The sequence below is a fragment of the Lissotriton vulgaris genome, chromosome 4_1 (genome assembly GCF_964263255.1).
Source record: "Lissotriton vulgaris chromosome 4_1, aLisVul1.2, whole genome shotgun sequence".
Classification (NCBI taxonomy): domain Eukaryota; kingdom Metazoa; phylum Chordata; class Amphibia; order Caudata; family Salamandridae; genus Lissotriton; species Lissotriton vulgaris.
The window spans coordinates 207,489,104-207,515,224 of record NC_141691.1 but is presented as its reverse complement, the minus strand read 5'-3'; the positions used below and the strand labels follow the sequence as shown (position 1 = coordinate 207,515,224).

Below are 26,121 nucleotides of genomic sequence, written 5' to 3'. Positions count from 1 at the left end.
TTAAGGGGAAAAAAACTTAAGGGCACAAAAATGTTCCATATCATTACCATTTTTGATGAACGTTTTTTGCACTTTAAATTTCTCTCATTTCAAAAAATGGTTATATGTTTGTATGATACATGAAACAGTGGCACATATCACGAAAGGTATTCCAATGCCACAAGTGCATACGACAAAGGATCTCAGTCACCCATATACATTTATCCCGTTCATACGTGCACATGTTTATACATCACCAAAGACTGCATGCTCACTGAGACCCATGGAAGTCTTGTCATAGTGCCCCTCATCAAAGTATTTTGTTCAAACCCTAGTATCTGGTTCTTTGGACATACGGCTTAAAGTCAATGGAGCTGGTTGTGTCCGTTAACAATACACGAGTTGCTTAGCTGTCAATAGCTCACAATGATTTTCGCTGATCAGAAGTAGCTCTCACTACAGAAAAGGTTGTAGACCCCTGCTCCATATCTTTGTAAATAAGAAGCTTTTCTGCTCTCTCCCGTTCACGCAAGACAGTGCAGCAAGTTCCTTTGCTGGGCTGCTTTGCTTGAAACAGGTTTAACAGACCTCGCTGGAGGTTCTATAAAGGGGGGGGGGGGGTTTGTTCCCATATCCTCACTGGCCGAAACATTAAGGGCAAGGGGGCTTATTTACTAACCTTCCATGCAACACTGGGCAGCAAGCTAAAAAGGAAGGGAGCAGAAATGCTCCAATTTACAGAAATATGATCTATTTCTGCTACTTCCTTGTGCTTGGCACACTGCGTGCAGCCAAGTACCATTACCTGCACCTTGTCTCCATAGTGCAAGTGTGCCTGAATAAAAGGCAGAATGGTTTTTGTGCAGGAAGGGACACCTTCCTGCATAAAAACAATCCTTAGAGGCATTTACCTCTTTCTATGCTTACAGAAGAATGCATCATGCAAAGAAAGAGGAAGTAACAAGGAGAAATAAAGATATTTATCCTTGGTATGCCTCACTGGGAAAGGTGTAGCATTTATATGCAATCCCAGGTTTACTAGCTTCAGTAATTCTGAGAATGCACCAAAGTCCACGGGTGAATGAATGAGAACACGTACCACAATGAAATGTAATGCAATGCACGTCCAACCACTAAGTTACAACTGGTTTCTTTATTGCATGTAAGCAATTAAGGTATTTCCTCAACATATGAGTTAAATCAAGATAGTTTTGAGCAGTATGTAAATACCAATTGCCTTTTGTAGGTCTCGCCTAGAGATGCAGCGCATGCGCTTCCCGCTCCTGGCATGATCTATTGTCGTCACGTTAGTTTGCGAAGCGAGGGTGGAAGCTCCACTCATGCTTCTTATTGACGTGCCTTCAAAATCCGTGTTTTCTATTGGAAGGGAAGCATGTTTGGTTCCCTCCCTGTCTTTGTTTGGCATGCCTGCCCGGACAGGGCATGTGCGCGCGCCCGGACAGAGGCTATGCACGCCTATGCTGTACGAGCACGGCGCGCTGCTTTGCATTGCATTCTGGAGAGTTCCCCGGCCGTCTCCTGTAATTACAGCGTACGCGCACATGGCGCTTTCACTTTCTTTACTCCCACGCCTTGATTGGTAATGCACCAGAGATTTGAGCAGACCCTGCAGAACTTGAGTAGGGCCAACATATAAAAACGTTTTTCGTGGTTTGCACTATAATTTCAGTAAACACGGATGACAGTCGCCATGTGGAGAAGTGGGAAGGATTGCTGCACTTTTGCTTCTGAAAAGCTGCTCTTGCCTCGAGCTCGGAAGGCACAGAGGACACATGCTTTCACAGGGAACCTCAAAGAACACAGACAGCCCACAGCAGATGTCACGCATCTTCATTTCTGCAATATGCAACAGCCTTCATTGTCTCACGGTATACCAACAGCTATGGCTCTCCCCTTCACTCCACTGGTAACACCAAACTCACATTACAGACACACAGGGCACTTTTCAGCCTGGCACCGGCATGCCATGGGGCACACAACTTAGTCTGTGGAATGCAGGCTTCAAAGCCACATACCATACATAGGCATTTCTGCACGTGGACCAATCCCAGACATGTGGAGCTGGAGAAAAGAACTGGAGGCCATACCAAAGGTCAAGGGTCACAGAGGCAACTCTGGAGGTAACGAGCCCCACAGAGGTCCCAGCGGGAACACATGTTCCGCATTACCGTGCAACCCTGACTGTCACAAACCGTGCCCCCATCCATCAGAAGTGAATGTGACACATTACATGCATGCATATGTCACCTCTCTTAGCCTGTCCCTCTCTCGCTTCTATGACTCTCCTTTTCTCTCTCTCTCTTTCTGTATGTATCTCTCTCTGTAGCTCCTTGGTTCACTCTTTACATTTTACTCTGTATGTTTCTATCTTCATCTCTGACTCTCTCTCTCTCTCTCTCTTTCTCTATCTCTCTCTCTCTTGCTCCGACTGTCTCCCCCTTGCATCTGTCTGTCTCTTGCATTCCTTCTAAATCCACCCCTCTCCGTTTCTCTACACCCCTCTCTCGCCTTTCTGTTTCTCTTTTTCCGTTTGTCTCTACTTCTATTTCTTTCCCCTCTCGCTCCCTCTGCCTGCCTCCGACTCCACAATCGCTCACGTTTTCTTTCTCTCGTTACCTGTCATTATTCCCTTAAAGTCCCTGCCTATCCAAATACCCCAGTATATTTTCGAATTGCAATTGTTTGTTTAATATTTTCATACTGTTTATACAGCATTTCATGTATCCACACGTTTTTAACAAGCCAGAGTGATCGAAAAGTTCGCGTGTTAAATACAACTGCATGCGAGTTAATGTGTTAAACTTGCTAGATTCTTGGCTGGTCAGAGCAATCAGTGTTTTGATAAGGGCCTTCATGTGCCTTTAGAATAGCCAGTTGATGGGTGGTGCTGTCCTCGCGCTCTGTTACACTCATCCTCTTCATCAATGAGATGGGGGCTTCGTGTAACTGAAGAGGACCCCTTTGTGCTAAGTTCTTATCAGACGCGCCATGCTCCACCCTTTTTCCTTACTCTCATCCCCATCAGTTTCATAATCGATTCTTCCCCATCACGTTGATGCAACCAATCTCACTATAGGTCAAGGTGGGGCAAGAAATGGCCAGCACCAGCCCAAGATCACACCAATATAAGCGGGAGCAGCCAAGAGGCAGCAGCAGAGGAGCTGCTGCAAATCTCTCAGGTGGTCTTCCGCCTCCTGCACCCCCTCGAGATGGGGCAACCCCCAGATTCCCAGCCCCACCCGAACAGCCAGCATCCAGCTTGCATGGTACCGAAGAAGGCACTCACCGTGATGGCTTGCAGCCTCTCCCTGTGCAGCTCAGCCTCCGCCATCCTGCGGGGAGCTCGTACTAAGAGCGGTCTGCAAAAGCACTGCTGTCACCCAGGGAAACAGAGCTGAGACTCAGGAGCGGCGAGTGGGCTCTGCTCTGTTGCTGTGGGAGTGAGCAGGCTGCAGGGGGAGGGGTCCTGGCCGCTGCCCAGCTGTGCTGCTGCTAGCCGTAGCTGCCCACTGCAGCACAGGCCATGTGTGCACTGGAGGCCTTAGCCGGTGCGCTCCTCCTCTGGGGGTGATGGGTGGCGAGGTGGGCTCCCCACCGGGGGCTGTAGGAGTAGCCGGGAGCTGCAGGCATGAGCCAGAGCCAGAGGTGGGGTGTGACACCCTGTGGTGGAGTGGCGGGGGAACAGAAGATGGAATTCCGTAGTCAGGGTCTACCTAAGTGGCTAAGGTGGTCTATTTTTATCTTAGACAAGCAGCAACTGCAAGCGGTTGAAGTAAGCAAAGCAGGGAGTGCCTGTCTTTCATTCAGCAGGTGTAACGGCACCCGAGCTAACTGCACCAGCTGTTTCAGTCATAACAGATTATGACTGTCTTTTGCTACACCAACTCAGAGGATGAGGCACCCCTTGCTTGCATCAGGGTCCCTGGACCCTGTGGCATATAGCTATATGCTATGTAGTTATCCCTTTCTCTCTCTCTCTTACACCCCATAATAAATGTATTTTAGGAAAAATAGTTGTGTGCAGGTGCTTTCAGTCAGTTATGGTGAGGTGTCTGTCTAATTTCACAAGGAATGTTTACACACACAGACAACTAGCATTTGCAATGCAATAGGTCTTGCATTGACGTGAGTTTTAGCTATTGGCATTGTAAATGACAGTGCCTTTTATTTATGTTTTAAAAACGAAAACAAAAATAAAAGGCATTGTTATTTGCAATGTCAATAGCTGAAACTTGCGTACGTGCGAGACCTATCGCATTGCAAATGCTTGTTTATAGTGCTAGTCTGTCTCTGTTGTAGCATGTTGACTCTTAAATTCTTTAGTGAATATTCAAACTCCATCTTAATTTGGCTAGTTCAGTGTCCGTTGTACATTCAAGAAAGACCTGGTGAAGTGACTTTTGTATCCCTTGCCTCACAGAAGAGTATATGTGATTGCACATGAGTGCATGGCTATTTTTTATCAGTCTTTTTGTCTGAAATGGATAGCAGCATGCACTCTGTGAGTCCCCACACAGGGCAATAGGGACATGCAGGTTGATTAATGACAATCTGACATCATAATGTATTGTATTTTATACGATATTTGTAGAGCGCAACTATCACCCAGCGGGTATCTTGGCGCTGTAGGACATGAATCCTCATCAGGCAGTGGAGGGAGAAAGCAGGCGTAAACTAACAGGGCACTGTGCTCTGCTGTGACGACAAGGGGACACTCTGCATGTCTTTTTTCACCATATGTGAACAGATAATTAGGGAAAGAGGTTGACTATTCATCGCCAGCAACCTCAAATAACTTCCTGCTAGCAGGGAAGTTATGGCTGCAGAATAAGCTCCCTTGATCAGTATCTTCCAACCAACACGATCACAATGCAATATATTAGTTGAGTAACAACACATGATCTCCAAAAACACGAAGGCAGTGATGGAAAACAATTACAGCCGCACTTGCTCTTTTATCACTCTTAGTACATTTGCTCAACAGTCTGGCTCGTGCCCTCCTTTGTAAGCTCACTACCCCAGAACTTAAATTTGGACTGCACAATATATTCGCTCAAAGAGGCACAAATTAAATGGCATACAGTATGCACACGAATTACACAAATTATTGTGAAAACTTGTCTTCTTGGAAAAATCTTCTTTTATTCTTTATCCACACTGCCAACGCGTTTCACCCCAGCGGGCTTCATCAGGGCTAATCGTGGAAGAATTTAATTACACGTCCTAAACGGTCAATAGACGGTACTTAAGGGTACACTACTTCTACAGATGTCCTTATCGAGATGGGATAATTAGTAAGGTTTTTGTGGTATCTCCTACTAATTCCACCTTCCCCCCTTCCACAGCGCTGCGCTTAGTGGAACACCCCGCGGTGACATCACTTCGAATGTCACCGCGCTCAGGGTTCCAGGGCGAGCGCCGCTGTGACTTTGATGAGGCTGCCACCTGCGGCTATGTGTTAGCTGTGGCTGAGGTCGTTGTGTACTCTACTCAATAAACCTGTTCATTTACTCCGTTCCTGCTTCTCTCCTCTTTTTGTGTACATACTACACTGGCGACGAGGGTAAACAAGGACAACGACCTCAACACGCACCATAAACGGAAAGTATCGAGACGAAACTGACGAACCACAGTGGTGACACGCAAAGAGGAAGAAAAGGAAATCAAAGCATGAACTGGAAGCGGCGAATGGACACTGGCATAGCGGTGTAGGAATAGAAAGCAGCAGGAAAAAAAAGTAACGGAATGGTGAAGAAATCGGCAGATCACAGCATGAGAATAACAAAGGTATGAGGAGAGACTAGGACAACGGGTGAATCTATGAGCAGTGAGACTGTCGAAAGACTGTGCTGGCGTCGTGACTGTGGAAGCGTTGCAAGAAGGAGCTGCATGCAGATGTTGGACTCTGACCCGGCGAAAGGAAACGGAGTTGACAGGGAAAGGTGCGCATTGAAGTAAGGCGGATTGGCGGAAGAGAGCGGCGTGGGAGCAGCGTGAAAGTTTGTCCACAAGACTTGGCAAACAAGACTGTGTTTCGGTGGTTTGGAAGGACAACAAAAGCGGATAGTGACCGCAACGTGTGGGAAAATATCTCCTCATTGCATGCAGCGTGAGTAAAGAAGAGTTGTGTTACCAACGCGTCCTCAGGCTGTGGGCGACGGGCGGTAAACTTACTGTGATTAGCCTGGCTCTGCCCCCATGAAGTGACGAGTGAGGTGCTTCTTTCCTCAGGAAGGACTGTGGGTGTCCCGTGGACAATAGAGGCGGCGATGTATTAGAAAGTTTACACAAGCTGAGAGAGAGCTGGCCCTGGGGACTTATCGCCATCTAGTGGGCTCCAGGAGAACATTTGTGTGTAGCAAACAAAGAGAGATATTTCTCACGTGTACAGAGCGTATTGTGTGTGGAAATTGCATACAAGTTTACTTGTGCTTGTGAGCAATATTGTAAGGGGACTTCAGGATAACCCACTTGTAGACCCAGGGTGGGTGAGTCTTGTACTCAGGGCAGTAGTGTAATCATACAAGATGCAAAATGTGACACCGCCACCTTTCTTTATGACGAGCCCTGGAGAGCCTGCAATACAGTGGAAAAAATGGAGAAAGGTGTTTTTAAACTATGCGACTGTATGCGGTCCTAATCTAGGGCTAGAGAGGAAAGTAGCCTTATTGTCGTACTATTTAGGGACGGAGGGGGAAGAGGTGTTGGAGCATCTCCCAGACCTAGGTGCACAGGAAGCGAGAGGTTTGAATGAGTTGGAAATTAGTTTAAAGAAACTAGACTTACATTTCCTTCCCAAGACTAGCACCATAATGGAAAGATACCATTTTGGAAAAAGGGGACAGAAGGAAGGGGAATCTGTAGAGGATTTTGTGTCTGATTTACGTAAACTGGCTGCAACATGCAAGTTTGGGGGCGCATGCGAAGAGTGAATCAGGGACCAGTTTGTGCTAGCGTGTAGGACAGAACGCGTACGCGAGGAGTTGTGGTTGAAAGACGATGGAAGTACTTATAGTTGCCAAGAAAGTGGAGCACATGATACAGTGTGTTAGCGAAATTAAACAGGACAGTGAGGGGAAGAGCAACGAAGAAAAGGTAAAAGTAATCGAAGTGGGGACTGAATGCGATGGCGTGCTAGAAGTCAAAGGGCAGAGGATGGTATATAAAGAGCAGAAAGAGAGCAAAACGGCATGGGCGTTCAAAGGCACCTGCTATACATGCGGGAAGCAAGGGCACATGGCTAGTGACAAAGAGTGCCCTGCACTTAAATTCACGTGCAACAAGTGTGGCAAAAGAGGCCATTTCAGGCAGTACTGTTAGAGTGGTCAGGGGTTTCAGAAGCAGGGAAAGGACAGCGCCAACAGAGTGTGTGACGAAAGTACGGAGTGATCAAGTTAGCAATCCCAAAGACCCCATTAAAATAGAAAGCACTGATGTAGAAGCCATGTTTGATTCATGTTCAAAAATAACGATCATCAACACCAAGGAATTTACCAAGGGGAAGATTAGACTGTGTAAGATGGACGTAAGTCCTGGGGGCTATGAAGGTCGCCCATTTAGCATGAAAGGCTATTTCTGGGGCAAAGTGGAGTACAGAAGTAGGGTAACGGCATTGAAAATCTATGTGTCCACGGTTGGTGACAACATCCTGGGGTGGCAGGCACAGAAGGAGCTAGGGCTCTACCTTAATCCCAACAAAAACGCACAAATCCAGATACAAGAGGTGCAAGAAACGTGGGAGAGCATTGAAACAGAGTTCAAAGAAGTATTCAATGATGAACTGGGGTGTCTTAAGAACTACTCCCACAAGATCAAACTCAAAGAAAACGCGAAACCTGTCGTAGCCAAAGTAAGGAAACTTCCCATAGCAATCCAGGAAGCGGTGAAGATTGAATTGGAGAAAATATGCAGCGCAGGAGTCATCGAACCTGTGGAGGCCACAGAATGGGTGGCGCCGATTGTTGCAGCTAAGAAAAAGGATGGTTCGGTCCGTTTGTGCATCAATCTCAGGGCCTTGAACAAGGAGGTTGTGGTCGACAGATTCCCGCTGCCAAACATCACTCAAATGATGAGCATGCTAGAAGACGCAAAGGTATTTCTTTTTTTTTTTTTTTTTGGAAACCTTTATTGTCCAACAAAAGCTTACAGGTACGGACCCACAACCATGCAGGCCGGCCGCGAAATCAAGTGGTAGCACTCTAGGCAAAATCAAAACAGCTCAGCAGTCCCTGAGACGAGGAACAGCAATTATCCGATGCATCACTTACTGGAGAAAAGGGGGGACCACTGAGTACAGGATAAGTGAGGTTAATTTTTAAAGTTATAGGTAAGAAGGATCAGACGCAGTCACTTCATCGAGAACACATGGCGGGCAATGATCCAAGCGAATCAGCAACAAACTAAGCAATAATTAGAGGATCATCAGAAGAACTTGAGGATAAGAACAAACAGTACAATACATACTGGTCAGTACCCGCCCCATGATCGTGGAACATCTTGACTAATGGTAGTGGAGAGACCAACAGCAGAAACAATAAGCAGCGCTACACCTAACCACCAACCTAAACTAAAGGAAAAAGAAAAGAGTAAGAAGAATCAAGAGAGAAAGGAGAAAAATAAGGCCCATAGAACCAAGACGAAACAAAAGACCCACCCCCAAACCCCCCACCCAGCACGCATGCAGAGGCTACGGCCTACCCCCCCCTAGCAGTGTGCCTGTCGCCCAAAAACCGAGTCCCGAAATATAGACTCAGAAAAGAGAAAAAGGAAAGGAAAAAGAAGAAAGGGGAAGGGAGAAAAAGGAACTAAGAACTGACGGGAGAGGAGACATGCAATCAAGACGATCTGCTCCCACCCTCCACCTGTGCACAATTGGAACCTACGAGAAGAGGAAGTCACTGCAAAGTCAAATACAGGAACATGATGAGGAAGCGATCATACTTGTACAATCAAAAGTACGCCATTCATCCATGCACGAAGTAGAAGTCCGCCGATGCAAATTATCTCAACCCTGCCCCTGTCTGTCCAGGGCCATAGACACGGAGTGCACATTGAACCAGAAGCAGACGGGCCAGGAGTGAAACGCAAGAACTCCAGGCCAGGAAACAGTCATGATGGCCTCGGATCAGACCAGCAAGAAAAAGCAACAGCAACAGCAGGCAACACGAACAACGCCCCGCTGACCAAGAAGGGGCACTCGCTCCGCTAGGACAGACATCGGATCCAGGCTCAGCAGGGCGAGGCGAACAATCGCCGGGAGTCACTGCAAGGCAGGCCCGGACGGACCCCGGCCGGAGTCCCTCTGTCATTTCCACTCCTTGGAAGCGCTCCCGACAAAACAGAGCAACGGGCATCCAGACCTCCAGACAAGCGACGGCCGTAATCTCATCAACCTCGGGGAAGGTCCGTGCAGCACAGTTCAGCGGTTGGTCCGCACCCGTGGGGGGCGGCTCAGCGAGCCCGTCAAGAAAATCATCATCCAGTCCAACGGCATTCAACATCATGGCCTCACGCCAGGAGCTCAAGGCAGCGAGGATGTCGCCAATCGTAGGATCACCCCTACAGTATTCAGCAAACGTGCCGCGCAACAGGCCAATGTTCCCGTCGATGACGGGTCTGAGATACAGGGCGCTGGCCACCATCTTGTCAGCACGGCGAGGCCACTGTACACTCCAGCCCCGATCCGGTGGCCAGCGGGGTTCAGCGAGAGCCAGCCGGGGACAGTCAACCGCACCAGTGGTGCAGGGAAGCGGGCCACCAAAACATTGGAGGTAGTCGGCGCCTCTGACCGGGCGGAGGATCTCAAAATGGCCGGTTGGGAAACAAAGGGGAGACGCGTCTCCCATGCGGTCAACCCCCGTCCGTAAGATGCGGCACCCCGCCACCAGGTCCCACCAGGTCCCCGGACCAGCAGTCCGGGTCCGGTCAGTCGCCACCGGTCCAACCGCACAGTGGCCCCTTCGGTCGACCCCTCTCCTCCACCAGGGGCCGGCGCAGGGACTTCGTTCCAGTTGGGAGCCGCAGGCAAGTCCAGGCCCGCCCGCCTCGCAGGCTCCGAAGTGAACAAGGGCACAGCTCAGGATCCGCCGCACCCAGGAGCATCCAGAGCAGATGGTAAGTATCAGCAATCTGTCATGTTTCCATATTTCCTCGAATACATCTTCTCGGGGCAGGATAGGGCACAGGATTAATAAAACAGGCGAGAAGGTCGACGGAGCCGAGCTACAACGCGGCCATCACGGTCGCGAGCTTGGCTCCTCCCCCGCAAAGGTATTTTCAACCCTCGATCTTACTTCAGCCTACTTCCAAATCAAGCTCCACGAGGAGTTGCAAGATCTTACAGCATTCGTAACGCCCATCGGGGCATTCAAATTCAAGAAGATGCCTTTTGGGCTGGTATCAGCCGCAGCCGTGTTCCAGAGGCTTATGGGCAGCATCCTGAGAGGGATCCCTGGCGTCCTATGCCACCGAGATGATGTGCTCGTATTTGCAAGAGGCAACGAGGAACACAACAAGAGGCTGAGACAAGTACTAGCCAGCTTTAGGTCCCAAGGACTGACGGTGAAAAGGGAAAAGTGCAAGATTGGCTGCAAAGAACTGGACTTTTTGGAACACAAGGTGACAGTGAGTGGAATCTGTCCCCAAACAGAACTCCAAGACACTATAACGAATCTGACGTCACCGAAGAGTAAAGACGAAATCAAGTCCTTCATAGGAATGCTGGAATTTTACAGCAAATTCGTAAGGAATTTTGCCGGTAGGACGTTCGCAATACGCCAGTTGCTCAAAAAGGAAGTAGTATTCAACTGGGATGAGGAGTGTCAGAAAGAGTTTGAGGATGTGAAGAGAGCACTCGCAGAAGCCCCCAGTCTCAGGTCCTTCATACCCAATCGGGTGACAGTGGTCACAACCGACGCTAGTGCCAAACGGCTCGAAGCGGTCCTCACTCAAGTAGGAGCATGTGGGGAGGAAACAATAGCTTTCGCGTCAAGAACACTGCAAAAGTCAGAGAATAACTACTCCGTGATCGAAAAAGAGGCCTTGGCGGTATACTGGCCATGAGCAATTTCAGGGACTTTATCTGGGGGACAAGGTTCATTCTTCGGATGAACCACAAGCCTTTAGTGGAGGTGTTTAACAAAAAAGGTCTCGACGCGATCTCGAGCAGAATCAGGCGATGGGCTGTAAGCCTCCAGGAGTACACGTTTTGTGTTGAATATGTCCCTGGAGCACAGAATGTAGCAGCAGACTGCCTTTCACGGCTAGTGATGGAAAGGGATGAAGAAGCAACCAACAACGAGGATGGTGAAGAGAATGAAGACTATCAAATGGAACATGTATGCATAATAACTCAGGGAGCTATTGGTGAAGAACCCTGGAAAGAGGCACTGAAAACAGACGAGACCATCACCAAAGTGTGTGAGAGAGTAAAAGGGAAGTGGAGACAGGAAGATAAACAAGATGAAGCTCTACGGCCGTTCTGGATGGTCAGGGGAGAACTGTCAGTGGTTGACGAATGTCTGTTCAGAGGGACAAGGCTAGTCCCGCCTACAGCAGTAAGGGAGCGCCTGGTAGACATAGCCCATGACGGTCATCTGGGTATCACCAAGACTAAACAAAGGATGCGGGAAGACTACTGGTGGCCATGCATGGACCTGGCAATAGAAAGGAAAGTGAGAGACTGTATCCCGTTTTGCGTCAGTGACAAGGTCTTGAGACAACAAACGCCGCCCAGGGTGTGCAGGCCGCCCCCGTCTGGACCGTGGGAAGAGGTGGCATTGGACATAATTGGCCCACTCACAGGAGAGTTGCGCACGCCTTACATTCTAGTGCTAGTGGACCTATACTCAAGATGGCCGGAGATGAAGATTGTAAGCGAAATCACCACGAAGACAGTCATCGAGTTCCTACAAGAACTGTTCATCAGGGAGGGGCTACCCAGCAGTTTACTTACAGACAATGGAGTGCAACTATGCTCGAAGGAAATGAGGGACCTCTTGGAGAAGAAGGGGATCGCACACAAACGATGTGCCAAAGCATACAGTTGGCGAAGACTAGTGGCCTGAACTGGAGGGAAGAAGTGTGGAAACGGTTGGAAGTCTACAGGTTGACGCCTCACCAGACGACAGGCGTTAGCCCATTCGAAATGCTCAGAGCAAGAATACCCAACACCAAGCTTTCACTGGGTTGGATGGGGTGGCACAAGGGATGGTCAGACCACTCCAAAGAATCAAAGGGGCTCGCGAAGCAGAACAAAGCCATTGTAGAGAGGAAAGAAAGGTTTGATAGACTACACTCCACACAAGAGGCTGGATTCAAGGTGGGAGATGACATAAAAATCAAAACACCCACAGGCAGGGCAAATTGGTCAGAGTACAGCAGGCCCACAAAGATTGTCAAATTGTTTAGGAATGCCGTAAAAACCCAGGAGGGGAAGATCTGGAACCTGGGAAGAGTAGTGAGGTATCACCCCCCCGCCCCCATCTCCCAAGGGAGATAACTGTGTTAAGGAAGGGAGCGGGGACAAACCTTTCGTGGGTATGGAACCCCCTCCCAGGGAACGTTGGACAGGCCCACACCCGGGTAGCAGAACCAGTTTGAGAGTGGTCAAACCGCCCAGACATTTGGAGCAATACGTGACTATGTAACTCATGCTGTTTGATAAGTTTTCTCTGATGTTTCTTATTCTGCAGGGAAGGGGGATGTGTGGTATCTCCCACTCATTCCACCTTCCTCCCTTCCACAGCGCTGCGCTTAGTGGAACACTCCGCGGTGACATCACTTCGAATGTCACCGCGCTCAGCGTTCCAGGGCGAGCGCCGCTGTGACTAGATTAGGCTGCCACCTGCGGCTATGTGTTAGCTGTGGCTGAGGTCGTTGTGTACTCTACTCAATAAACCTGTTCATTTACTCCGTTCCTGCTTCTCTCCTCTTTTTGTGTACATACTATAGTATCCATTGTTTACAATCTCGCTAAAGTGCGTGTAAAGCTCCAGACAGGTTCAATGTAATGAACTTGAGCATCAATGAGTTCCAGATTAAGTTCTTCGTTTCGCACACAATGCCATCGGAGAAGTAGTAATCCTCCTGGTCAACAAACAAGAAGATTTTTCCAAGAAGACAAGTTTTCACAATAATTTGTGTGATTCGCGTGCATACTGTATGCCATTTAATTAGTGCCTCTTTGAGCGATTATATTGTAACAATACATGATATTCAGTAGGGATGAGACAAGGAAAAACAATTTCACAGACCATCCTTAACTGTCTACAAGCAAATGGAAAATCTGGAACATACACTTACCAGAAGCAGCCTTCAATCTGACCAGGGGCAAGTTAGAAGTCGGGTAGATTTCTGCAATAGAAGTAGACACAAAATCTGAGACTACATGAGCAAATACTTTTTCAGAACTAATGCACATATTTGCCATTACAGATTCAAGGGACAACCAAAAAACAACTTCCATCCCTGTGTAGCCTGTGCAATAAAGCAAAGCCAAAAATAGCAAAACATGAAAAAGATTGTTAAAAACTGTATAATAGTAGGAATATATACAAGGTTCACATTTTAAAAACCACCTGTGGACGACAGTTTTTCATCGAATTGAAGCTGTGTCGAGCTTTCCGTTTTGAAATCAAATGGTAATTAAGTAAATCCGTACTTTAAAAATTAGGGTATTTGAGTCTTGAAAAAGTTCAGTTTCATGACAAAGGCCTCAATAGTTATGTTGGTCCTGATGTGAAAAAAAAAGTAAAAGTACGTTTGGAGATTTACTCTCCCACTTGACCCATCTGTAGCGTTTTTAAAAAAATCACAAAACTTCCTAGAAGTGTCTTGGAAGATGCGCACCTCGTAGGTTGCCAAGCATATTCCTGGAAAATAAAATTTCCACATTGAGTAAATGCAGCTGTGAAATTGCGCTTTTTTTCTCTGTTTATTTTTTTTCCACGGCAAAACATTTTTCCCTGTGGAAAGACCCTTTACCTTACAATCCTCGAAGTCTGAAAAATATTCAATTCCCTCTCCCATACTAGAAAGACTTCCTCCAGCCTGTGTTGGGTGTACTAATGTGAACATGCCCAAGATGAAAAAAGATCAGCGAGAAGATTATGTAAGCTAACATTTTTGTAGACATGTTGATATATACATAGAAGGCAAGCCACTACTTGATTTTGTGGTATTTAATCCTACGTGATGTTACACAGCAGTGTTGTAATATTACACACAATTAAATGGATCCACACCTCCAAAATCTCATTTTGTGGATACATTACAGTGTAATGTAAAGAGGATCAATGCTGCTATCATTTCGCGCTTTAGGACACTTTAAAGTATATGCCACATGAAAATGCCAAGTAACAACCTGGTTATGTGGACATAGGTTTCTTCAACTCCGCTAGCACACGTGGGGCAACCCTTCTTGCAGTCAAAACTCTTTTTTAGGAGAGCTGAAAGCAGCCACCATAGCACCAAAGTGGACTGTACTTTCTTGTCTGAGCTGCACAAGCCTGGCATACACTTTGGGGATGGTTGCATGACCACATTTGGCCCTTTTTGCTAACTTTTCTGCTGGGAGTATTTGTTGTTGCTAGTTGAGTGCTTTTAGTGATTTTTAGAAAAGGGAGTTTCTGTATATTGATTGCCAACCTCATTACTCTTCGCATTCAAGCAAAGTTAACTGCAATATTCAATATTTTCTTTTTTATAGCTGTCGTTTTGATTAGAAATGCAGCATGCAATGCCACTTTCAGTACCTTTTAGAATTAAGACTTTCCCCTACATTTATCGAAACAGAAACCCAGTTCAGGATGGCCCTGAACACCTGGATCTGTGGGTCCTCAGATGAACCTTGCCTATCACTCATATAATGCCCTCTGCTGTCTACCTTGACTTTGCAAGCTCTTTTCGGAGTGACAGATCGTGCTACCTATTCAAATTCCATTGTATAATCTCTGTGCTAATTTTGTTTTTTCGTTGCACTATTACCCCCTTTACAGTGCTTTTCTTCCGTCCCTATGAAAGTCTTGACTCACATATGAATATGATTAATTAACTGCTTCCGTGATAATATTTTATAAATTAAGACATCATTTAGTATCCTTGATATTTTAGTTGAACAATGACGTGCCTTTTATTTATCTCTTTCTTCTTCTACTAAACCTAATGTTTTAGCAGGCACTGCTTTTTGATTTGAAGGCACTGATGTGGGAATCTCTTAATGCGCATTACCAGTTTGTGACTCTTTTATTTGAAAAACAACTTCATGGAATCCCAAGAATCTATGTTTCATACACTGTAGCATAATTTTTAAGGCCAGTCCCAAAAGAATGTATCAAGACCTGGAGTAACTGTGTGTTCGCATATGCTGAGGTACATACATAGTCTACATTCCATTCAGTTATTCCGCTGACCTTCATACTACACAACTGGTGGTCAAGGTGTTAATAGTTTTCATCAGAATAACGTCATAAGAGATTGTTGAAATTTCTATATATAGTATACCTTTATTCTACTTTTTAAAGTTCGATTTTGGTCCATAACGCATACATTCAGGATGCATTTCAATGAGGAATGTTGAGCATACATTAAATTGCAATGTCGTCGAGGAAGTTCAGTTTGAAGGTCATATATGTGCATATCCCAAATAGTTGCACTGTCTTAACATCAAACTAAACCTCTTATTAAAGAAGGTGCTCTGCTCTTTAGGGTGTATAGTTCTATTTGACAGCTTTTTCTTGAAACAGTGGAAAGTTGAATTTGGCAAAGAAAAAAAAACACCATACCACCACCATGAGCTGAAATCATGGTGTGCTGGTAGACAGGAATAATACATGTCTGTGTTTTGATGGTTCCGACTTTGAATCTACATGGCTAGCTCTATCTCGGTGTGTAAACAAGGAAGCACTTTGTGACACTATATAGTATGAGATTTACAACTCAACCAATGAATGAGTGATTTCTACATTAACTCCTGTAACTGTGCATCATATTTTTGCAGTGTTTTGAAATTGATTATCTCATCACTGACAGCTTTACTTTGAATCCGCTCCAGACCCACCTTAATTGCCTTTATCTTACAGGGGTCAGTCTCAAGGTTTGGGACCATGTCTACATTATCTTGCCCATTCACGCACCTAACAACTGGGTGAACTTTTAAGTCGTCCTATTTTTCATGTCATAACTGATAGTGAAACTACAGCTTGCCCAACGGTGTTCAAGAACCAAGTTTCAAGTACTGGCAACAAAGCTTTATGCGTTGCTTTTGGCAAAGCATCATAAATGAAGGATTTTTCCATTGTCATGTTTTTGGTGTCAAGTTGACATACTGCAACTTTTTCGGACTGCAAACAACCCAAGCATTACAGTTGCCTAATACGGACACCCTATTTTTTTCATCCTCCTCTTAGTGAATAAGGTCTCCCAGTTTGATCCAACTTGCAATCAAAATGAAATAAGCTACTGTTATTTAAAAAAAAACACAAAAAAAATCAGAATATTTCTTAAAGCCACTAAAGTATCTTCATTGACAGTATCCTAACTTAACAGTGTGTGCCGATTACTCAAAGCGATATGGGCAGGACCTGGTAGACTAGTGTCACAGTAGTGTTGACGAATATCAGGTTGCCTGCAGTGTAATGACTTTGTAGCCAGGAACCCTGCTTTATCGCTTTGTATAGTTATGAAAGTAGTTTAAAGCTTGAATAACATAAAATAACATAATATAATGTTATTTATGTTATTTCCCACGTGAAGAACTCCTGTAAACCTTGCAGTATTGAAACTCAGTGAACAAGGCATCTTAGACAAGCTGAAAAACAAATGGTGGTACGATAAGGGTGAATGTGGAGCCAAGGACTCCGGAAGTAAGGTCAGTCGCAGCAGGTCTTTTTGTACTGATTAGAAATCACATTTTGACCCACTGTTCATACATATCTATACATACATGCACACTAATATAACTTTCCAGAAATTGTAAAATTTTCAGTTATACTAGAAAATGGTGCAAAAGCATTATATCACATCAGTCCTCTTCTTTACGGAAGTCAAGGATTTGGGTGGGGCCAATAGCATTAAAATATATATTATGTCATCACAAACCATTTTCTGTGAATTTTAAAGTGGTTAACACTTGTATACACCTTTACATTACATATGTATTAGTGCATACTTTAATGCTGAGCTTCTGTAGTACATATTTCATCATTGTATCAGAAGTATAGTATTACTATTAACACATGAGTAAATCCAACTTCTGTTTAGTGGATTTTAAATTTAGCCACATGCTTTCATGGGTGTATAACATTTTTTCAGGGAAACATCCCATTACAAACCATGACAACATGAATTCTTTTCAAAAAGCAATATTTTCTTTTATGATTTCTCTCTGATTTATTCCTCTACATACTGTTTAAATTTCATTTTATTGTGTGCTAAATCATTCTTTGAATGTAATAGTAATTTGTAGCTAATGGTAGGCACTCTCCTTTTTACAAGGTAGCAATATAACGCATGCACTGAAAATATACCTTGAGAATGGAATGGAATATTCATGAATGCAAATGCATGCTATTGCTACAGTACACTTGTACTGTGTAGAGTGATATATTAAGTTACTATCATTATGAAGCCAACCAATGAGCAACATCCATTTCATGAACAGGAACAAAAATATGATGGCATCAAACAGACATTTCTAGTTAATTTCTAACTTCCCCGCTGACTTTACAACTGCCTACCAGTAAACCAGACCTACAGAGCCAGATTAAAAGAGCTGCTGAAGGTGTTGATGTCTTTTCTATCCTTGCAAATTCGCCCCCATGTGCCAAACCATATGCACATTTTGTCAATAGCAGAGATCAAAGGAGTAGGCCCTCCGCCATGCTATTACTGTTTTTTTCAAACTCTGTTTAACGCTATCCAACCAGTAAAAAATAAATGTATGATCAACCGTTAATAATCCTCTGTCCAGTCATTGGAAATGCCTCACATTTACAACCTTATCACTAGAAGTATTAAACATTTCTTGTTTACATATATGCTCATGAGGAAAGACCTACACCCATTTTTTAAAATAATGTCCAGTCTCCCTCCCGAACATCACCTATGCAGCACCACTCTTTTTACAACACTTTTTCTACAGACCAATGTGGTCTCCAGACCTAACAGGGATCTCACACTAGATTATTGGTATCTGAACTTCTGAATGTAATTGCTGAATTTGCCTGTTACATTCAGTCTCTATCTCCTTCTCGTGGAGTTTTCAGAGTCAGCCACAGTTCTTCCAGTTAAACTACTACTGATTTTAGAATTTCATAGATCATATAAAGTCTAAAAAGACATTAAGTAAGTCACTTAAATTGAACTCAACTTTGATATACACCTACAAAATGTAATACAATAGAAAAATATTGATTTCTATGTGCTGTCCACAGCACATTCACCTTTTTGTTTCATCGCTCACATTACTACAGATATGTTGACTCAGTCTCAACTGAAGATTCCTTCTATCAATTGCTTATAATATCTAAAAGGACAAAGCAAGCAACATAAAACATACAACCCAGCACTTGCCACAAAAGACATGATGTGTTAGTTGTCCTGAAATCCAGACAGCTATAAAGAAATCCCCATATTGTTATCATAGATATTCTACCAGTAATTTAAAAGATACACATTACATTAGAAGTGAGGGCCATCTATTGATATTAAACATCATTATTTATAGATTTATCACTGATTTGCATGAATGCCTATATAATATTGTGCTGTTACTTTATAAAGTTGAGAATTTACTTTTTTTCTAGTATTTCATAGGGAGTCTGAATACAGACTTTCCAGATTCTGGAAGTCAGGGTTCCTTTTATTGGGGTTAAGATAAAACACTCTGGGGCATGATTAGTTTGACTACATTACTAGCCATTAGAATAGGAAAATGTGTTATTCTTCTTCTCTGTCTCTCCCAAGTGAAACTAATCAGCGTGTCGATTTTTCACAGGACAAGACCAGTGCTCTAAGTCTGAGCAATGTAGCTGGAGTGTTTTACATTCTTGTCGGAGGGCTTGGCCTCGCCATGATGGTTGCTTTAATAGAATTCTGTTACAAGTCACGAGCAGAAACGAAAAGAATGAAACTCACAAAAAATTCACAAAACTTTAAACCTGCTCCTCCCACCAATACACAGAACTACGCAACGTACCGGGAAGGCTACAACGTGTACGGAACAGAAAGTGTCAAAATATAGGGGTAAGATTAAGGTTTAATAAATTATTATGTGTTGATGATCCTAATTTTGTATGAATTTAAAGATTGCCTAAATTTAGACAATTTACACTTGATCACCAGATAAACGCTAATGAACAATGATTTAATGTAATCATTTATGAATATCAAGTATATCTACAATTTCATCTACATTGCCCATCTTTTTAATGAATAATGCCTTCAAGATGTGTGCTCATCTTAAAATCAATAACAAGATGTAAAACATATTTCATGTACCACCTTCTCTACTCATATTTGAAGATTCAAACTTTGGTGCCGATTACGATGTCAGTCGCAAAGGCTCCAAAAGGGATTTGGATTCTTCAATCCGATTCGGACCTATGTTTCCGACTGAATCAGATACATTCCTGACGGACCTATTACGAGGCAAGGAAACCATTTGGGCTGTCCAATTTTGTTCTGGTCGGCATTCGGACAGCCCGAGTCGTTCAGAGCCGAATCGTACAGCTCTATATATGCGGTTTCCGACCGAGGGATTACGATGACAGATTCTGACAGCCTTTCCGAATCGGTCTCCCCCACACAAAACGGCTTTCAGAATCTTTGAGGGGCATGTAGCAGGCCCCCCGTCACCCATAGGCCTCCAGTTGGGGACCATGGGGGTACGAAGGTAACCCCTCTTTCCAAACATGCACAGTGTGGCAGGCACCAGGTGGTACGCCTCACCATCCCTTTTTTCAATGGAAGCATGTGTTCTCGTTCGGAACACAGGCTCCAGTTGAAGTCAATGTGAGTCTCACCCAACGATGTTCTGAAGCATCATAAACGGTCGGAATCCCAAAACCGAGTCGGTGGAAACGATTCTGAGACCGAGTCGGTCGGAAGAGTTTCCGACCGGCATTGTAATCAGCCCCTTTGCGTGGAAAGTGGCTCTATGGTATTATTAGTATTATAGTTACTCTCATCTTAGTTGTGATAACACTCCCAGGGGTTTAAGCCACTGAAAACCCTATTTAGTAACCTGAAAGTTATGATGAGGAATGTGACCGTAATAAGCATTTGTTTTTCATAGTCTTATCTCCCTGTTTGCATGAGCATAATATTAGATGCCCATGCCATTATCTCTCAGCATTTTCTGGACAGGAGAAATAGCAACTAATACTTTTATTCTGTAAAACCTGGAATAAGATTTTAGTGTCTTGATGGATTCACTTAAAAAGGCAATGTCTAAACTAAGACTGTATTGCAACTCAATCTTACAAGAGTGATCATATTAGAATAGTTTCTTGAAGCACTTCATTGGTGCTATTCAAATCAAAGTGCCAACTTTCTAGCAGGTACATTCCTTGTCAAAAGAACCTTAAGAACCAGTGCTATACTTGGTAAAAGTAGGGGCTGAGATTTACATTTATGTAACCTCTTGAAATTTAGCAGTTTACTTAGTACCATGCTGGCTTGTTCTTTGTTGATATCTTGCAATTTCCCAACTCACAAAAGTGTGTGCGCATTCAAATAAGAGATACATTAATATCAATAACACTGTATGTTGCAATATCTCTTAAGACATTATTAGTGCCTTCCTCAAATGGCCGTAAAAGGTCTAGATACAGCTTTTAAAGGTCTTAATGGTCCTGAAAAGCTTAGCTTCTGTAACCATAAAGCACAGTATTAAAGTGTAGTTTGAATGTCTCCGGTATCTAAATGGTTGTAATGTCTTTATTTATGTGCAATTTGAACTCATGCAATGCATTGGTAATGGACTAGTCCACCATATGATAGATAAAGTACCTTTAACCTGCATTATGCTTTTAAAATAAAAACAATTTTCAAAGTCAATTTAACATTCAATAAAAAATTAGGATTGTCAAGCCCTCAAATATTAAAATTCAGTCAGGATATTTTAGAAAAACTAACAATATGAAGACAATCTGAAACTGAATTTCATTATATGAAAATTATATCCACATATATTCATTGTGGTTACCTGAAAACCTGACTGACTTTTACTCTTCAAAGGGACAAAGAGTGTGGTCACAGTTAAAAATGTAATGTGCCTATGTACCACAATGATTTTATTCATACAATTTGTTGTACGTATACACTCCCGATTCCACTTACCTGTCTTCTCTCCCAGAGTTGCCCAAAGAGCATGATAAGGAAACATTGCCATTTTCTATGACTGAGCTTGAAAGAAAGAATTTCAGTTGAGTGTGAAATCTCTGGCTTCTGGTTAAGTTCTATACCATTGCAATACCTTTGTTAAAGAAAGTAATGCATATCCTAATGTTTGCCATTTTCTCTTACAGACTACTAGAAAAGGAAGGCATGCAGCAGGCGGAGCAAGTGAACATGTGTCTTCTAACTAGACCCTGACCACTCGAGGAAGTAATATTCACTCCTTGGGGTCAGGAATTAAAAAGAAATTGCTGATGGTGCAATGAACTCTTATGAGGAAGAACTGAATTCTTTTTCCTTCAGTGCCTTATGGAAAACATTCTGAGACTCACAACAATGCAAAACCATCACTGAAATATTCTTGCTTTGCTCAAAAAAATGAGAACATGGCAAAAGACAGAGATCCTTGTATGTGAAAATATCCTTGTAAAGAAATCAGTTCAACAAAAGCCATTCTTTGATACCACTGCACAGTTAAAGAACGTTCAAAGTCCAAAATAATTTCCTTGTTTTAGAAGTATTACCACATCAGGAATCTACTCCTCTACCACAACACTCCAAGTATCTACAAATTTTTATTTGGTTGGTATACCTCATCCATAATAAATACTCCTCGGGTTTTATTATTACCTCTCTAAACCTTTTGCTTATCTTTTATTGTCCCATTCCATACAAGAAATGTTCTTTATCAATGAGCACTGAATGTAAAGACGTAATGGAAATATGTCATTAAAAAATCCTCTGGCTTCCAGAATAGCTAATTTATAACCATTGTGATTGCACCAATGCTATGCTTTAAATACACTCCTTAGGAAATCAATGATTAATTATGGCCAGTGACTTTACATAGTCATTAACTTGTTACAATGGGTTCCTATGTTGTATATGGCATTTAGTGCCAGAGGCCAAACAAAGAGTATGGTGGGGTCATACAGGCACTTTTAGAATCGCTTTCATCAGAACTGCTGTCTCATGCTATGATATGTCTCTCAATCAACTGTGAACTTTACAATGCATAAAGGAAAGAGCAGTAGTTCTCAATGCGTTTCTACAGTTCCAGATAGTGTTGAAAAGACCGAATATTGTTATTGTTTGTACTGTTATTCCACATGCTTCAAGCTTAATATCAAAGAATATTAGCATCTTGTTTCCTAATTTCTAAAAACTAAATCGTATAGGTGTACCTCAGTGCATAACAATACATATTCAGAAGTGTGCATCTACAATTGCTCAGATCTGAGACATCTCTTTCCTTTTACTGCCACATAAATGGCATATAACATTGGTACACTTCCAGGTCAGCTTTGTACCTCTCTAAATGCCGTCATACCATATAAGCTATTGTTAGCTTTTAACAGACAAGAATTTTCATAGCACAAACAAAAACAATGGAACACAGTCTCCTTTCTTTCAAGGTACTGTGTCAATGTTCCCTGTCACAGAATTAATTGTGATTTGAGGATTTTGAAGCATTTGAGAGCTGTTTCAATTTTGTATCATGATTTGAAGATTTTGGAAGCACTCATGTGGTCCAAAGCAGCCTGTCCTGCCCTTAACAAAGTCTTAGACTAGAATAGCACAACTTGAAGTAGACATATATGGTGGAAGTTCTCCTAAGAGAAATGTCTAAACAGTAATGAAGTGTACCTACCTTTCTTCCTAAAAAAAAGTATAATTATACAAATGGAATTGTTTTTGTTTGATGAAATGAGACAGAGGATAAAGTAAATAAACAGAAAAACTCAAATTTGTGCAACACCTATAGTACGTTTGCTTTGCAAGATTTTTTTATTGGCTTGCCTTCAACGTGACAACATTTGCTTTCTGCAGTTCATTAGAGGTGTACTTCTGCCAGGGCACCTAGTGGGCATTCATTGGGGCGTACAAATACTAGAAATTGATATAGTCACGTCCTTGGGCACTGAGGCACCTAGTTTACATGGGATACAAGTAGATCTTTCTATTAAAATATAATAAAGTAGAGTCTTCTTAACAAAATCATTTTCAAGTAAATGTGATATAATCTTTCATTCCAAAAACGTCATGCCTCTTTACAAGAGAAAAACTTACTTTTAAAAGAGTACAGAACATGAAACTGTGATTTTGAATTTCTCAACGCTATGATATCCCAGTAAGGGAAGCTAAAGCTGTGTAATTTAAAAGTTGTATTAAAAATGTAAAAAAATAAACAAAAGAAACATTTTCTTAGATGCTGTATAAAAAGAAATGTATGTTTATCGAATGAAAAACAATTTTTACGAGTGGAAGCTTCACAAAGGTGGAGATGTTTAGTAATTGGTTTGTTTTATTTTCTAAAAACCTGCATGTAAAAAATGTTGATTGCTTACATATTTCTGCCACTAACTTCAAGCGATCGAAGTTCAGCAGTAGTCACTTCAGGACTTTTTTGTATCTATGTTTTTTGTTAATTTTTCTTTTGGTAAAAATGCACTTCAGTGAACAGAAACAAATGGCAAGCAAACTAATGGCTGTAAAAGAATAAATCTGCATGTGTGGGCATATAAATTAATTAACCTCATTTTAATGAGGTATTGTACAAAGAGTTTTAATACATTTTTGTAAATAAAACTGTAAAGCAAAAAATTGCATTCCTGAGCATTTGAGCCAATGTTTCTTGTTTAGGAATTACTGATGCATAGCAATGCATATATTTATACAGAGCCTGTGCTTTACTTGGGAGTACACATTAGTTAAGAAAAGAGTCAGAACCGGCAAGGATGACACTATACAGGTTTTATGACATGTAGTGCTTTGTTTCAATGCTGTGAACCTCATATAATCGAGAGAGAAATCCCTAAAGCTACGGGTTGCCTCAAAAACAGACCTGCATTAAATCTTAAACACTTTCAAAGTGCCTTTATCCTGTACAAATAGAGTAGCTGTCACTACAGACGAAGGATTTTGCCAGATCTGGTTTTAGCCTGGGAGAGATAACACTTACTGAGTGTACTACTATATGCTTCTATTAAAAAATTGTTGAACGAGAATCAGAGTTATATAAGCCTGCGACTTTTCTCAATTAAACAAGCAAAACTATTCCTGTGGTGGCAGTGCTAGAAGTACTTATTTTTAATATCATCACAAAATAACCAGTTCAGCACACATTTTCAGAGCATGAAGCTCCGATTTGTCGTGTATTTTTAGTTGAAGACCCACGCAACAGAATGTACTTCATGCCCTCCCAATTCCAATAGAACCTCAAGAGCCCAAATTCCACATTATAGCTATACCACATGACCCCACATTGTACCTTTATGGTTTGTGAGAAAACAATGTTGCACTAGATCATGCCAGCAAGGCAACATTAATTGCCCATTAAAACTATACTCATTCTAGATGAGAGCCCTCCAAATAGGCATGATCAAGTTCTATTTATAGTCCATACATGTGGTAGTCTGTAGCACTATTGGAAGACCTACAGGCACGAGAACTCAATATGACTCTCCATAACACCCAGGTTGTGCAGACACCCCGCTGCTGGATTGAGAGAACACTTACCACCAACATCTGTTTCATACTGATGCTCACTGTACTCCTTTCAATACATGAAACAATCATTAATCAATCGTGGTATAAATCATATCAAACATTTCTACAATATCTCCTTCACAAGTATCTACATAATTTTTCCCCCAAAGTAGTTCTTTATTAAAGTTTTAAAAATAATGAATACAGTATCGACATTTAAGGGTGCCAGGAATGAACAATCAGTACAGGTAACATGTCTTGGGACCACAAGTTGCAAACCCCCTAAAAGTAAAAAAAAAAACATGACACGTCACTCATACATAAAAAGTACCTAGTCAGATAGGCCACGGAACAGAACCAAAGCAGTCCCTAAACAGGTCAGAGAGTGAAGCAAATTTTCAAAGGTTCCCTTGAGTCAAATAAAGGACAGGTTCACATGAACATACCTCCAAATGCAAACAGTACAATCATATATACCACCAAGAATATATCAGATTAAAAATCATTTATTATGAATACATTGTAAATAAAAACAATATAATTGGGCTAACTAGTCTAATGCCCCAATCTAAAATACATAAAACAAACAAGACAATCAATTATGACCTGCACAATTGAAGCTAAGGACAGAAGGAGTAAAACATGAAAATTGTTAAATACAGGTTGTACATATGGACTCTGTTATGTTTTCCATCGATAATTTGCTAATGCAGCATCTGTACGTCAACATCGATGTCAGAGTCTTGAATTGTACCAGAAAATGTGTTGACGCGTTTCGGTGTGTTCTGATGATAATAACCCCCTTTATCAAGAAATGTTGTTTATCTGTCACCATACAGGGGTCAGTAAGATCTCCCCTTATTTCTAGGCAGCAAAGGTCCTAGATATCAAAGTCTGCATGTGTACTGATCCTGAAGTCTGGTCAAAATCATAAATCTCTGAGCGGCTAGTTCTGCTTCCTGTATAAATCTGCAACCCAGTATTAATTGCACTCTTATAAGATAAAACCAGTATTCCTTCCAGTGGATATTTCAAAATATGTCTGTAAAAATTCAAAAACCAGATGACCTGTAGCGGTGTCTTGAAAAGATCAGCTTCTCCCATATATCAAATATAGTTGTGGGTTAATGCTGTCACACTCTCTTGCTGTCAAGGTACTTGCATCTACCTCCTTGGTCTCTGGTAACACTGGCGTGTACAGGGGTTCCGTGATGAACTGCACTGCGCAAGCCCGCT

General features: G+C 42.7%; 1 protein-coding gene across 1 annotated transcript in view; it reads left to right on the top strand.

Annotated features, from left to right (window-relative positions):
- The window catches only part of GRIA3 (glutamate ionotropic receptor AMPA type subunit 3), a 1,215,811-nt gene extending 1,191,799 nt beyond the window's left edge, over positions 1-24,012 (top strand). The window contains exons 14-16 of the mRNA XM_086918509.1: positions 16,753-16,867; positions 18,995-19,242; positions 21,528-24,012. Coding sequence (XP_086774635.1) covers positions 16,753-16,867; positions 18,995-19,240 — 361 coding nt within the window. The 3' untranslated portion in view covers positions 19,241-19,242; positions 21,528-24,012. The remainder of the gene's footprint in view (positions 1-16,752; positions 16,868-18,994; positions 19,243-21,527) is intronic.
- The last annotated feature ends 2,109 nt before the right edge of the window (positions 24,013-26,121 follow it).